The 13663-nt window shown below is 53.4% G+C and overlaps 1 protein-coding gene across 1 annotated transcript in view; it reads right to left on the bottom strand.

Moving 5' to 3' along the window:
- Positions 1-13663, bottom strand: part of SORCS2 (sortilin related VPS10 domain containing receptor 2) — a 491606-nt gene that overhangs the window by 77434 nt on the left and 400509 nt on the right. The window contains exons 4-5 of the mRNA XM_043906091.1: positions 9021-9185; positions 375-448 (exon numbers count right to left, since the gene is read on the bottom strand). Of these exons, the coding sequence (XP_043762026.1) occupies positions 375-448; positions 9021-9185 (239 nt within the window). The remainder of the gene's footprint in view (positions 1-374; positions 449-9020; positions 9186-13663) is intronic.

The following is a 13663-nucleotide window of genomic DNA, read 5'->3' on the forward strand; positions in this document are numbered from 1 at the left end:
GGGAAGAGGGAGGGGGAAAGGGGAGGAGGGAGAGTCAGGGGAGGCAGTGGGAAGGGGCAGAGGGGAGGAGGGAGGGGCAGGGGGAGGGGGCAGGGGGCCTGCCGTGCGTGGGGACTGTGCCAGCGTTATGGGCATTAGTGCCCCGGTCTACTGTCCAGGAAGTGGAGGTTGGGAGAGGGAGACTAACACAGAAACAAGCACACGTGGCCTGGGGAGGCGGAGCCCCAGCCCGCGGCCGTTTCTGACACGCCCAGCAGAGCAGAGAGGGTGCCCTGGAGGCCCCCTGGGGTGAGGAGGGCAGGGCTGGGGGCCCAGGGTGCTGACTTGGCCTCTCGGGGTGGGGGGCTCCCTAGGTCCCGCGGGGGCGCGCTCACCAGAACACGTGGTCTTTGGTCACTCGCTCCTGCAGAAGGGTCCACTTCCTCCCCAGGTCAGACGACGCGTAGAGCTTTAGGGCAGAAGGAGCAGAGAGGAAGGTCTGGTTATGACCGAGCAGCGAGCCTCCTCCCAGAGGCCCGTCTGCCCTGGACACCAAGCGCCCGGGGGAGGTGGGTCTTGCTTAGCCCGGCGGAGGAGCAGGGAGGGCAGGCCCTGCACTCTAGGTGGCTCAGACCAGCCTCCAAGAGGCCAAAGGTCAAGTGGGAACGCCACACAGAGCCATTCTTGACCCCAGGCCGGCTGGGAGGACCCTAGAGATGGTGGGGGGGGGGTGTGTGTGGCAGGGGTCCTGGGCGCGGTGTGTCCCGAGTGCAGGCATGTGGGAGGGACCTGAACTGTCCCTTAAGCTCTTGTGGCGGGTGGGCGCTGGGGAGGAGGGGCGGGAAGGGAGAGCCGGTCAGCGCAGGAAACAGCAGCGCCCCCTCTGCAGGCTGGCTGGGGCCTTGACCGCTGCAGTGACCCAGGGCCTTAGGGTTCAGGGCTCTGCAATCACTGACTCCAAAGACCTCATCCTTTCATCTTTGAACCTGAGTTTCCTGAGTGAAGCCAGGTGGAACAATGAGCTGACGTGGGGCTCGGGGTCCCTGGGGGGAGTGTCGGGCCCACCATTCTCCTGGACAGAGCTGCCCAGGGCGAGGCGGAGACCACAGGAGCGAGCACCCCACGCCTGCCTGGTCCCTCGATCCTGATCCGTCCTGGGTCTGCCCACACTGTCAGTCTGGGTGTCTGGACCTCCTCGCCCCCTTGACAACAATGGCCCTGAACACTGCAGATCCCACAACTGTCTGGGAGAGAAACTTCCGGAAAACGTCCCCTCTATCTTCCCCGCAGCCGCAGAAGAGCAGACAAGCTCCTGCACAAGTGCTTCCTCCTAGCCAAGAGCATCTCCGAACCTCCTAACCCCGGGGACTTGTGAGAAGATGCCCCACTTCAGCATGGCCATCCCCGCTGTGAACATCACCAAGAGCCTCTAGAGAGTCACTCGGAACGGTTGTCTGACGGACACGCTGTGACCCTGGCGACAATCACAAACACTTATTCCTTTTTTTTTTTTAAAGATTGACTACTTCAGTTATTTTTCAACTGTCTTTAAGTTTTTAGTACATTTAAAAAAATAATTTTATTTATTTATTTTTGGCAGGGCCTTTGTTGCTGCCTGGGCTTTTATTTAGTTGCAGCGAGCAGGGGCCACTCTCTGGGTGTGATGCAGGGCTCCTCTCACTGCGGAGCACGGGCTCTCGTGTGCAGGGTCTTCAGTGGTTGCGGCGCGTGAGCCCTGCAGTTTCGGCTCCTGGTCTCTGGAGCACAAGCTCAACAGGTGTGGTGCGCAGGCTTAGTCCTCTCGGCACGTGGGCGCTTCCCCGACCAGGGATTGAACCTGGGTCCCCTGCATTGGCAAGTGGCTTCTCTACCTCGGAGCCACCAGGGAAGCCTGGTCCTTTTTCGTAAACAAAACTTGGAGTTGCTCCCCTGCTCTCCCCTGCAGGGAGAAAACGCCCGGTCTGCGAGGTCTTCTTACCGGAAGAGGCTGAGAGTCTGCATCTTAGTCTGTCTCCCACTTGGTGCCTCCCCAGCTGCCCCTCCGGGGCTTCCCAGCTCTGGGCCACCTAGAACCAGAGGCCCTTTCACAACTTCCTCAACAGGCTTCCATTGTGATCAAGCCTCGCTCTTTCCTGGGTCCATCTCTTTCCTCTCTCTTGTCTCTAGGCCTTCACACATGCTGTTCCCTCCACCTGGAACAGCCCTCCTCCCCTCTCCCACCCCTGGGCTGACTCCTCTCCCTGAGGGCAGTCTCCCTTCACCCATCTGCAAATTGAGAGAGCATGGCTCAGATCCTCAGGCGGTGTCAGTTCAGTTCAGTTCAGTTCAGTCTCTCAGTCGTGTCTGACTCTTTGCGACCCCACGAACCGCAGCACGCCAGGCCTCTGGGTCCATCACCAACTGCCAGAGTCTACCTAAACCCATGTCCATTGAGTCGGTGATGCTATCCAACCATCTCATCCTCTTGTCCCCTTCTCCTCCTGCCCCCAGCATCAGGGTCTTTTCCATGAGTCAGCTCTTCGCATCAGGTGGCCAAAGGATTGGAGTTTCAGCTTCAACATCAGTCCTTCCAATGAACACCCAGGACTGATCTCCTTTAGGGTGGACTGGTTGGATCTCCCTGCAGTCCAGGGGTAAGTGAGAGAAAAAGGAGATGGTAGCTGTCGGTTTCTGGCTGCAGGTTATGACACCCCCAGCTTAAAGGATGGTGGGCTTGTTTCCATCGCTGCCGATGCTTCTGTGTTTACGACACCCGCCTGGAACTTCCTGAAGCCTCTCCAATTTGCTCCCTTGGGAGGTGATTTCACAGTGTGCAACCAGTCGCTGCAGAAATAGAACATTTCTGCTGAGTGAAAGACCAATACCAGTGACTCCACAAGAATAAACCCATCAGGGACGTCCTAGTCACCACAGCTAACACCTGCATGGTAGCATCCTGGGGATGAGCGGGCTTGCTCTAGACGGATGCTCCACAAAAAGGAGTGGGATGGTGTGCCGCCGCACGTGTGCTACTCTGGTGTAAAGATAAACCGACCGGGAGTCAGGCCAAGGGAGAGATGGAGGAGGAGGAGGGGAGCAGGGCGGAGGGAAGGTGCGTCCACGGACACGTGTGCCGGGGGGTCTCACGCAATTCTCAGAAGCACGGCAATTCCACCCGGCGTTCAGTGGCAGGTTGGACACACGATTGAAACTCAGCATCCTTTTCTCCCTTGCCGTAGGGTACCTGGTCATGCCGCAGAGGCTGCAAAGCTGAAATCCAGCGTCGCTCAGACTCCCTCGTAGCTAGAATTCTGGGTCAGACAGATGCAGTCGTGCGAGGTTTGGAAGGCCAAAGTGCCATGGAATCAGTTCCCTGCAGCCTTGGCCATCCATTTATTGAAACTGATGTACAACGTCATGTTCGTGTCAGGGGTACAATGCAGTAATTTATATATATATATATGATTTGTTTATAAATAATGTATATAATTTTTTATAACATTCTCTTTCCCTTCTCCAGGGGATCTTCCCAACCCAGGGAATCGAACCCAAGTCTCTTGCATTGCAGGCAGATTTGTTACCAGCTGAGCCACCAGGGAAGCCCAATGTATATAATAATATATAATAAATAATATATATATGATATGTATATATATATGTTCTTTACTTTTCAGGTTCTTTTCCTTATAAGTTATTACAAAACGCTGAGTATAGTTCCCTGTACTATACAGTAGTTAGTATAGTTAGAAACTATACAGTTGTTTCTTCTTGTTTATTTTATATATAGTAATGTATAGATGTTAGGCTTCCCAGGTGGCGCTAGTGGTAAAGAACCCACCTGCCAATGCAGGAAGCGTAAGAGACATGGGTTTGATCCCTGGGTAAGGAAGATCCCATGGAGATGGGCATGGCAACCCACTCCAGTATTCTTGCCTGGAGAACCCCATGGACAGAGGAGCCTGGTGGGCTACAGTCTATAGGGTCGCAAAGAGTTGGACACAACTGAAGCGACTCTGCATGCATGCATGCAGTGTCTATATGTTGATCCCAACCTCCTAATTTATTCTTCCTCCTTCAGTAACCGTAAGTTTCTTTTCTATGTCTGTGGGTCTATTTCTGCTTTGTAAATAGGTTTATTCGTATCTTTATTTTTAGATTCCACATATAAGTACTGTCACATGGTATTTGTCTTTGTCTGGCTTACTTCGTATGATAATCTCTAGATCCATCCATGTTTTTGCAAATGGCATTATGTCATTCTCTTTTATTGCTGAGTAATATTCTACTGTACACATAGACCACCTCTCCTCCATCCATTCCTCTGTTGATGGACATTTAGGTCATTTCTGTGTCCTGGCTACTGTAAACAGTCCTGCACTGGGGTGCATGTGTCTTTTCAAATTATGGTCTTCTCTGGATATATGCCCAGGGAGTAGGATTGCTGGATCACGTGGTAACTCTGTTTTGCTGGCCAACCAGGTCATGGGGACATGCTTGGCATCCAGCCTCCAGTTCTGGGGGCTGGAGGGGCAGTTGTGGTGGAGGCAGCCGTAGGACCAATCACTGGCTTTGTGGACGTTCCCAGGCAGTGTGAGCTGCAGCAGTGATGATTTCAGATGCCTCGACCCCAGCTTCAGCTGCGTGTTCTTGACCTTGGTGACCCCAGCAGAGCTCCTGGTCCTCCACCTTCCCCTGCTGGTCCAGATCCTCAGGCTTCTGGGAGAATCCTCAGAAGTCTGGTCTGAAGCCCCCCTTCCAGCCCCCTGGCAGTTTAGAGAGGACCCAATTGTCCCAAATCCTAAATCCTTTTTCTTAAAATATCCAGAGGGAGGTCCCTTTTCTGCTTGAGCCCAGTCAGACACAAAGGTCGGAGCAAAAACGAACACACTCTGAGCTGTAAGATTCTCACTGCTCAAAGCTGTTCTCCTGACCACAGAGCCCCCTCATCCCTTCCTAGGAGAGCTCTTGTCTGCCCCACCACCAACCCCTGGAGGATTATTGGGGTTCATTTTTCTTTCTTTTCTTGTGTGATCATCTTTGCTGCTCGGAAGTTCTTTTAAAAAGTAAACTTACATCCTGACTTATTCTCTAAGCCCCTGTTCAACATCCCTCCTCCAGGCAAGCTTCCCTGATTGACAACCAAGGTGTCTTTTCTCCTCTACCAAGTTGTCCATCCAGAAGGAGACCAGTCCTGGGTATTCATCGGAAGGACTGATGCTGAAGCTGAAACTCCAATACTCTGGCCACCTCATGCGAAGAGCTGACTCACTGGAAAAGACCCTGATGCTGGGAAAGATTGAAGGCGGGAGGAGAAGGGGACGACAGAGGATGAGATGGTTGGATGGCATCACCGACTCAATGGACATGAGTCTGAGTAAACTCTGGGAGTTGGTGATGGACAGGGAGGCCTGGCGTGCTGTAGTCCATGGGGTCGCAAAGAGGCGGACATGACTGAGCAACTGAACTGAAGTTTCTGGAAGGCAGTCTCATGCTCAGACCAATTTCTCACAGTGCTGGGTAGCGAAGAGGTTCTTGTCAGGAAGCAGAATAAAACATACAAGTGGGTCTATCGATGTTTTAGAGGTTAAGTGCCCAGGGCTCTGTCTGCGAGTGGGTCTGAGGTTTGAGCGGAAGGAAGCAGACTGGTCAGTGTCAGAGCAGGGGTCCCTAGCGAGCTGACATGGGGGACAGACTGTCCAGCTCTGATATCCTTTGGATCCCAGGAGCCTAATGCAATTTGCTGAGCCTTGAAAGAAAAACCACTGCCTTTGGGTCTCACCCAGGGAGCCTGTCCAGGATCCAAATAGGGTAAGTGACAGTAAAGAGGGGAACTAGAAGTAGGGAGTTAGGACAGTCTGAGCAGGGAAGATGGTCTGTCTGCTAGAGGAGGGGGCAGGCATCTGAGTGGGGAGGGACGCGGAGAGAGCAGAGGAAGGCATTTGGTTTTGTAGAAATCTGTGGGTCCCTGTGAACCGGATATTGATGTCCAGCCTGCAGACCTTGGATTTTGACACACGACTTGCTTTGCCCATGGGTAGGGATGTGATGTTTTCCAGGTATAAGCAGACACGTGAAGGTCCTCCTGCAGTTTCCTCTGCCCCTCTGTCATGAGACTACCACATCCGCAAGTAACTAATGGTTCCAGAACTAGAGACCTGAACCCTGCCCAGGAGCCATGACTAGCCAGTCCCAGCCCACCAGGACCCCCGCTGACTCACAGACCCGGAAATGAGAAGGAATGCTTGCTGCGGGAGCCGTGGGGCTCTGGGGCTGTGTGCTACTCAGCACTGGAGCAGCAGACACCTGCCTGACACACCAGGTCTGTGGGCATCAAAGTCAACGTTGTCCGCCCACGCCACCCTGCTTCTGGGGAGTCAGCTAGCTTCCTAAACCATGAAGCCTAAGAAGCCGAAAGCCCTGCTCTCACTGTTTGATGTCCTCAAATTCCTCATTCCCTTTACAACCACAACGAAGCCTGTCTTCTCCCCTTTTTTCTTTCCTGATAGTCACAGAGAAGAACCAAAGAAAATAACTGAGATTTCAGCTCCATTAATTTTTCAGGGCACCATAAATTAAAGAGCAATTGCAATGCAGTGGATTTCTGCGGGAAAATAAGTCTCTGTGATTGTGCTTTAGTCTAATTACACGGAAAGCTAAGTAGCGCTATTAATACCCCAAAGCACATGCTGTCCCAAAGGAAAGTACCCAGAGCAGAGGCAGCCCGCCAGGCCAGGGAATTTCAGGGACGTCCTGAACTTCAGTCAGTCAGCGGGGACCAGGTCTTGGCAGGAGACTTGCTTTGGCCAGTGGCGTGTGAGTGGGTGTGACATGTGCCAGGTCAAAGCAGGCACACTAAATTGGGGACCAGCAAGGAGGCCGGGTCCTGTAGACAGCTATGGCTCAGGCCAGACAGGAAGCTTCATTTGGAGGTCCCTGACCATGGTGGTCCCTACTGGTACAAATTCATTCATTCATTCCTCCAGCTGCCATCGATGCATCTACATCATCCATCCACCCCCATGTATCCATCCTTCCATCCACCCACCATCCATCCACCACTATGCATCATCCTTCCATCAATCCACCCATCCATCCACCCATCCACTCATCCATTCACCTATCCATCCTTCCATCCATCTTACCCACCATCCGTAATTCATCCACCGCTATGCATCCATCCTCCCATCCACCTATCCATTCACCCATCCATCCATTCACTCACCCACCATCCATCTATCCCTATGCATCTATGCTTCCATCCATACATCTATCCATCCACCTTCCATCTACCCACCCACCCACCCATCCATCCACCCACCCACCCACCCATCCACCATTCATCTACCCCTATGCATCCATCCTTCCATCCATCCACCTATCCATCCACCTGCCATCTACCCACACACCCATCCATCTATCCACTCATCCACTCATCCACCCATCCATCCATTCTTCCATTCACCCACCCATCCATTCATCCACCCCTCCATCATCCTTCCTTCCATCCCTCATTCAATATTTCCAGCCAGGAACTTGAGATAAAATTGTGGGGGAAAAAAAAAAAAGCCAGGCATAGTCCCACCCTCAAAGAGCTTACCCCAAGGGTGTGTGTAAGGTACAGACAATAATCAAATATGCACGAATGCAGACAATGCATGAATATATAATCGTGCATTGTGACCCGTCCTGGGAAAGAGAGTCACTGGAATCTGGAAGAGTGTGGAATGGTGAATCCCAGGCAGGTGTGGGGGCACCCAAGGAAGCTTCTGATCCAGATAGCTTCTGTCTGCTCCAGACTCAGTTTCTGCCTTTTCCACCCTCTTCCAACCCTGGGAGCTGCCCTGTGTAGGCGGCATCCACAGGCCCCTTCTCCCTGGCTTCTGGTGGGATTCAGATCACGGGAAACAGGACAGGAGGAGAGAGACGGGAACCATGACTCCTGTTCTCCGACTGCCCAACCACAGAATTTCTCAGGGATGAGTGACTCTCCCCAGGGCCAGCCTCCTCCTCACCCCTTTTGTTATGACAGGGCTCCAAGCCTCCTATCAGGCAGGGTGGGTGGCTGACAAGGTCCCCCTCAAAATATCTGCGTCATAATCCCTGGTACTTGTGAAAGGGACCTGATGGACTGAAAAAGGACTTCGTGGTCAATTCAGTGAAGATGCTTAGATGGGAAGCTTGGTCTGGATGCTTAGATGGGATGCTTAGGGAACTTACACATACACACACACACACACACACACACGCACACACACACATGGCAACATGAAGATGGAGCAGGAAGAGTTGAAGATGCTGCCTTTGAAGCTCGGCGTGACTCATCAGAAGCTGGTGGAGGCGAGGGAAAGACCCTCCAGAACCTCTGGGGGAGAGTCACCCCACAAATGCCCTGGCTTTGGCCTCATGAAACGGATTTGGGGCCTTTGGCCACTACACCTCTGTTGTTTAAGCTGCCAAGTTTGTGATCATTCCTTACGGTGTCTGCAGGAACCTGACCCAGACCTTTCCTCCAGGCAGGCGGCCCCTTCTCCAGGGGCCCTCAGTCCACCCGCTCCCAGCTCCGGGGTCTCCTACCGCACCCACGCTGGCCCTGGAGAAAGCCCCTCACAGCGCACTCCTCAATCACCCGTGAACTGAGGCCCTGCTGGACTGCCCTCAGAGGAGAGGATGCTGGCTTGGGGTTGGAAGGATGATTCCCTCTCCTGGTGAAGGTGGAAGACGCTTCCAAGTGGAGGGAAGGGCCTGGGGTGGGAGGGTGTGTGGAATGTTCTGGAAGTGGAGGGAGGCCCCACGGCTGGAGTGTGCTGGGGGGCAGAGTGGAGGGGCCTCATAATTATCCACCGTCCTTCGGCTGTTTTGTGAGCCTGTTGTACCTCACCTCCACCCACTGGCTCTCACTTGAACCCATGAGCTCCCCAGGGTCACCTGACCACTCAGCCCTGGGCAGGAGCAGGGGGTGATGGGGTCCCCGACCCCAGCCCCGGGGAGCCCTGCTGCCTCCCAGGGCTCCGGGGCCCCAGGTGATGGGAGGTTCCAGTCCTCGTGGACGCCCGGCGGCTCACCTTGCCCTCCTTGGTGTAGGCCAGCACCTTGTCCTCCTCCCGGGGGTGGAAGAGGAGCGTCTCCACGGAGAAGGGGACGAGCTGCTTCTGGAAGGTGGCACCCTCGTCCGCGCTGAGGAACAGGCTCTGGTCCCGGTCGCTGAGCGAGGAGCTCACCAGGATGATCTGAAAGACATGGGTCAGGAGATGCGTCTACACTCTGAGGGGCTGCTGCCTGCAGCGGGCTCCCCGCAGCCCCCAGGGGCAACCCGCCCAGCCGACACCTGACGCCAGACTTCCCGCCTGCAGAGCCCAGACAGCCGATTCCTGCCCTGTTTGTGGAACTCTGTTATGGCCGCCCCAGGCCACTGACTTGTCCAGTGAGAGCTCTGCAAGGGCCGGGGCAGGGGGTGGGGAGTGCCAGGAGGAGGCTTATTGTGAAGAGCGCCCGGAGCAGGGGCCATGTGGGAGGCTGCCTCGTCCTGGCTGGAGGCTTCGGGGTGGAGTCGGAGCCTACCCTCCGTATTCTCTCCCTGCCCTCAAGCCCAGCATCGGATCGCTGGAGATGCCGGGAGATGCATACGTCTGAGAGTGGCCCCGACTCCACTCCGACGTGAAATTGATGGCAAGGTGCCCCTGAGAGGAAGAGGGACAGCCCCACCATGCGCACCCCCAGCCCCCCAGCCCCCAAGGTCCCTTCACATTTGCCTTCCGTCCAGGTTCCTCTTCTCACAGGTACAAGCCCTGCTGGGCTGTGTGTGAGCAGTGTCCCCCGTGTCACAGAAAGGTCAGGAAAGGGCAGCCAAGGGTCAGAACAGGGCAGCCCTGGGGCCACTCGGCAGAATGACAGGGCCCCGCGGAGGGACACACGCGTGCTCCTGGTGCCAGAGATGGTTGATCAGCCAATGGGCTGAGTCAGCGCCAGGAGCACCCGGGAACATGGGGTGCAGGGGCTGGGAGCCACCTGGTCCTGCCCTCCCCCCCCACCCCCGCCCCCCACCCCCAGCACTGTGGTCCCGCCTCCTGCTTCATCAGAAGATCCGTTCCCCACACGGAAGCCGGGGGAATCTCCTACATACGGACCTTGAAGAACCTTAATGGTTCTTCACAGCCCCAGGAGGTGCCCACCCCCGTATGGGGGTCCTAGAACCCTCCCAGACCGCCTCCCTCCCAGCCTCATGTGTGGCCTGGCCTTGCCTGGTGTGGTCCACACCCCTGCCCCTGCCCTTTTCCACCTCGGCGCACACCCTGGGATGGCCTTCCTCCCCAGGCTGGTTGGAGCTCCTGCTGCAATGCTGCTGGGGACCCAGGACTTGTCCACAACACACTCACCCCATTTCATGGAAGAGGCCTCCTGCACGGGGACTGGGGCCCTGTCGGGTCAGGGGGACATCTGTGGAGGTCACTACTGACGCCCTCCCCTCCCCTCCCCACCCCCGCAGGGCCTGGGCATTCCACCCGTAGGATGAATGAGGGAGTGAACGAATGAGGGAGTGAATGAATGAGGGAATGAATGAATGAATGAGGGAATGGATGAATGAATGAGGGAATGATGAATGAACTATGTGTCGGTGGAGCAGGGGGCTGGGGACACACACCCAGCTCAGATTCCATGTCTGTGTGACCAGTACCCTCTGTGCCTCAGTCTCCTTGTCTGTAAAACGGGGAATGACAGGGTGCCCACCATGAGGTCTAATACGAACGCAACCAGCCGGTCTGTATTACGATTCCGCGTGGTGACTGTCACCGTGTTGCTGTCACCTCTGCTCAGCAGGTGGGGAGACTGAGGGCAGGCAAGCTGCTGGGGCCACAGAGCCGTGCTGGATGGGGCCAGGGTCAGTGGCGATTCCACACAGCCCGGGGTTTTAGCTGGGCTGGAGCTGGCAGCCTGGGTGGGACTAGCGTGGACCAAGATGAGCTCAGCTTTTCTGGGAGGGCAAAGGACGATGAGTTGCCCCCGGAATGACTTTCCCAAACCCCGACATGCCTCTGGAAGACACCTAAGCCCATGGCGCATAAATCAGTGAGCTGCACAAAACTCCTGTTTCTTGTCAACAGGGGATGTATCAGTATGTTCTTTCTTTCCAAGGAAACCTCACTGAGCTCCTGAGTGAGGTCATTCACCTCCTTCAGCACAAAGGCTTCTGTGCCCCCAGCAAACGGAGGGTCACGGAGCCTGATTCCTTGGTGACTCTGATCCCTGAAAGGTGGACACATGTGCTCAGAGATGCCCTTCATGGTGTGGTTTACATGCAAGAAAAATAGGAGCGGGTGGCGGAGATGTTAAAGGGAGTCAGAGAGTGTGTACCGATGTTTCCATGGTGTTTAGTGACAAGAGAACTAATGCACTCACAAAAAAAAAGCAGGACATCATAAGCAAGTTCAGTTTCTGTACATTTCCCATGGACAAAATTGTAAGGAAGTATATAATAGTTTTGTCATGGTAGGTGCAGAAAAGTAAGTGTAATTTTGTCAGTGGAAAATACACAGAAAGAAGGGTGGAAGGATCATTACTCAGCCATAACAAGAATGAAACTTGCCATTTGCGACAACACGGATAGACCTGGAGGGCATTGTGCTAAGTGCAGTAAGTCAGACAGAGAAAACAAATACTGGGGGATCTCACTCATATGTGGAATCAAAAAGAAAAAGGAAAAAAAAAAACAAAAAAAAAACCAAGCTCATAGAAACAGAGAAGAGACAGGTGGTCGAAGAGGTGATTGGGGATGGGCAAAATGGGTGGGTGGGGTCGAAAGGTACAAACGTCCGGTTATAAGATGAAGAAGCCCTGGGATAGACTGTGCAGCACGCTGAGAATAACCAACAAAACTCTACTGCACATTTGAAAGTTGCTAAGAGAGTAGATCTTAAAAGCTTCGTCACACAAAAGAATTCTGTAACTATGATGTATGGTGACCAACCTCACCTAGAATTGTTGTGGTTATCATTTCACAATGCAAACAAATATTATTATGTTGCACACCTGAAACTAATATTACTTGTCAGTTACAACTCTGTTTTTAAAAAAGAGAAAGCAAAGAAACACAGGGGCTTATTAATAGTGGTTGGTTTTAAGCAGGGGGTTGGGATTTTGTCTTAGTTTGAAGTAGACCTTTTAGTTTAGAAAAGTTTGATTTTTTTGAAGACTTTTTTGATGTGCACCATTTTTACAGTCTGTGTTGAATCTGTTACAACGTTGCTTCTGTTTTAGGCATGTGGGATCATCTTAGCTCCCCAACCAGGGATTGAACCTGCACCCCCTACACTGGAAGGCAAAGTCTTAACCACTGGACAGCCAGGGAAGTCCCAAACAGTTTTAGATGGATGGAAAAGTTGCAAAGATAGTACGGCATGTTCCCGTACAAAGCATACCCTGCTTCCTCTACCATTAACAGCCGACATCAACATTATACATTTGTCACAATAAGGACCCAACATCGGCACATTGGTGGTATCTAAACCACACACTACATGTCACCCGTTTTCCCACTGATGTCTTTCTCTGTCCCTGTGCCAGGCTCCCGCGTGACACTTAGCTGTCACTTCTCCTTGGGCTCCTCTAGGCTGCGACATTTTCTCAGACTTCCCTTATTGTGGATGACCTTGGCAGTTTTGAGGAGGACTGGCCGGATATTTTGTAGTTGTGTCTCTGTTTGGGTTTGTCTGCTGTTTTTCTCATGCTGATGCTGGGGTTCTGGGTTTGAGGGAAAGAGCCAGGAGGTGGGGGAGGTCCTATGTCCCTTGATCACAGGGATAGGGACTGAACTCCTTTTGCTCCCTCCAGCATCCAGCACATGCCTGACCCCGAGCTGCGGGTCAATCCAGGCCTGCGGGATACTTAAAGGAAAGCACACATGCGTGCTTGAATGAGCAATTCTGGCTCACTCTGTGACTCCTCGGGGAACTGTTTGCTTGCTCTTCTTCTCTGGGCAGAAAACATCCCTGGGGATGCTTAAGTAGCCTGAGGAGCAGAAATCATATATAATCTCATTCACTTATTCCTGTTCACCACTCAAAATTTCACACATCAGTGAAGGTTCATTCATTCATTCATTCCTCCATGGTTAAAAGCCTCAGGGTCAAGCAAGGATTTACGTTGCCCCGGGTTTACGGGAGCAGAGCAGGGGATGTCAGATCCAAGTGCAGAACAAAAGGAGGGCTTCGGGAAGAGGTGACGTCCAGATGAGCTTTGAAGAATAAACAAAAATTTGATCCAGACCTGGGGAAGGGGGTCCTCAGGCAGAGAGGCCAGCAGGACTGAAGACAAGCAGATGGGGGCCCTGCTGAGACCGTTCACATCCCCCCAAGCTCTGCATAGTATTCCCTCTGGCTGGGATGCACAGCAGGACCAAGACCCCCCTGACCTCACCCCCGGCAAAGAAGAATCAGATTTCCAGATTTTTTAAATGTCACAAAATCCATGTGTGACAAAATGAAAATTTTTGAAATTTTCTGAGTCCTGAATTCTGGGCAACTTCAACAAAGCTGAATGTTTCTCATTTATTTTTGGTGTCCCTGCTTTGTGGGTGCCCCAGCATGAGTTTAGCCTGCTTTTATGATGGGACATCCTCCTTCTTTTCCACTGCTTCTCCAATACCTCTTCATCTGGCACAGCTAATTTTGAAGGTCACCTCCTCCAGGAAGACCTCCATGATACACATCCT

The sequence above is a fragment of the Cervus elaphus genome, chromosome 6, assembly GCF_910594005.1.
Source record: "Cervus elaphus chromosome 6, mCerEla1.1, whole genome shotgun sequence".
NCBI lineage: Eukaryota > Metazoa > Chordata > Mammalia > Artiodactyla > Cervidae > Cervus > Cervus elaphus.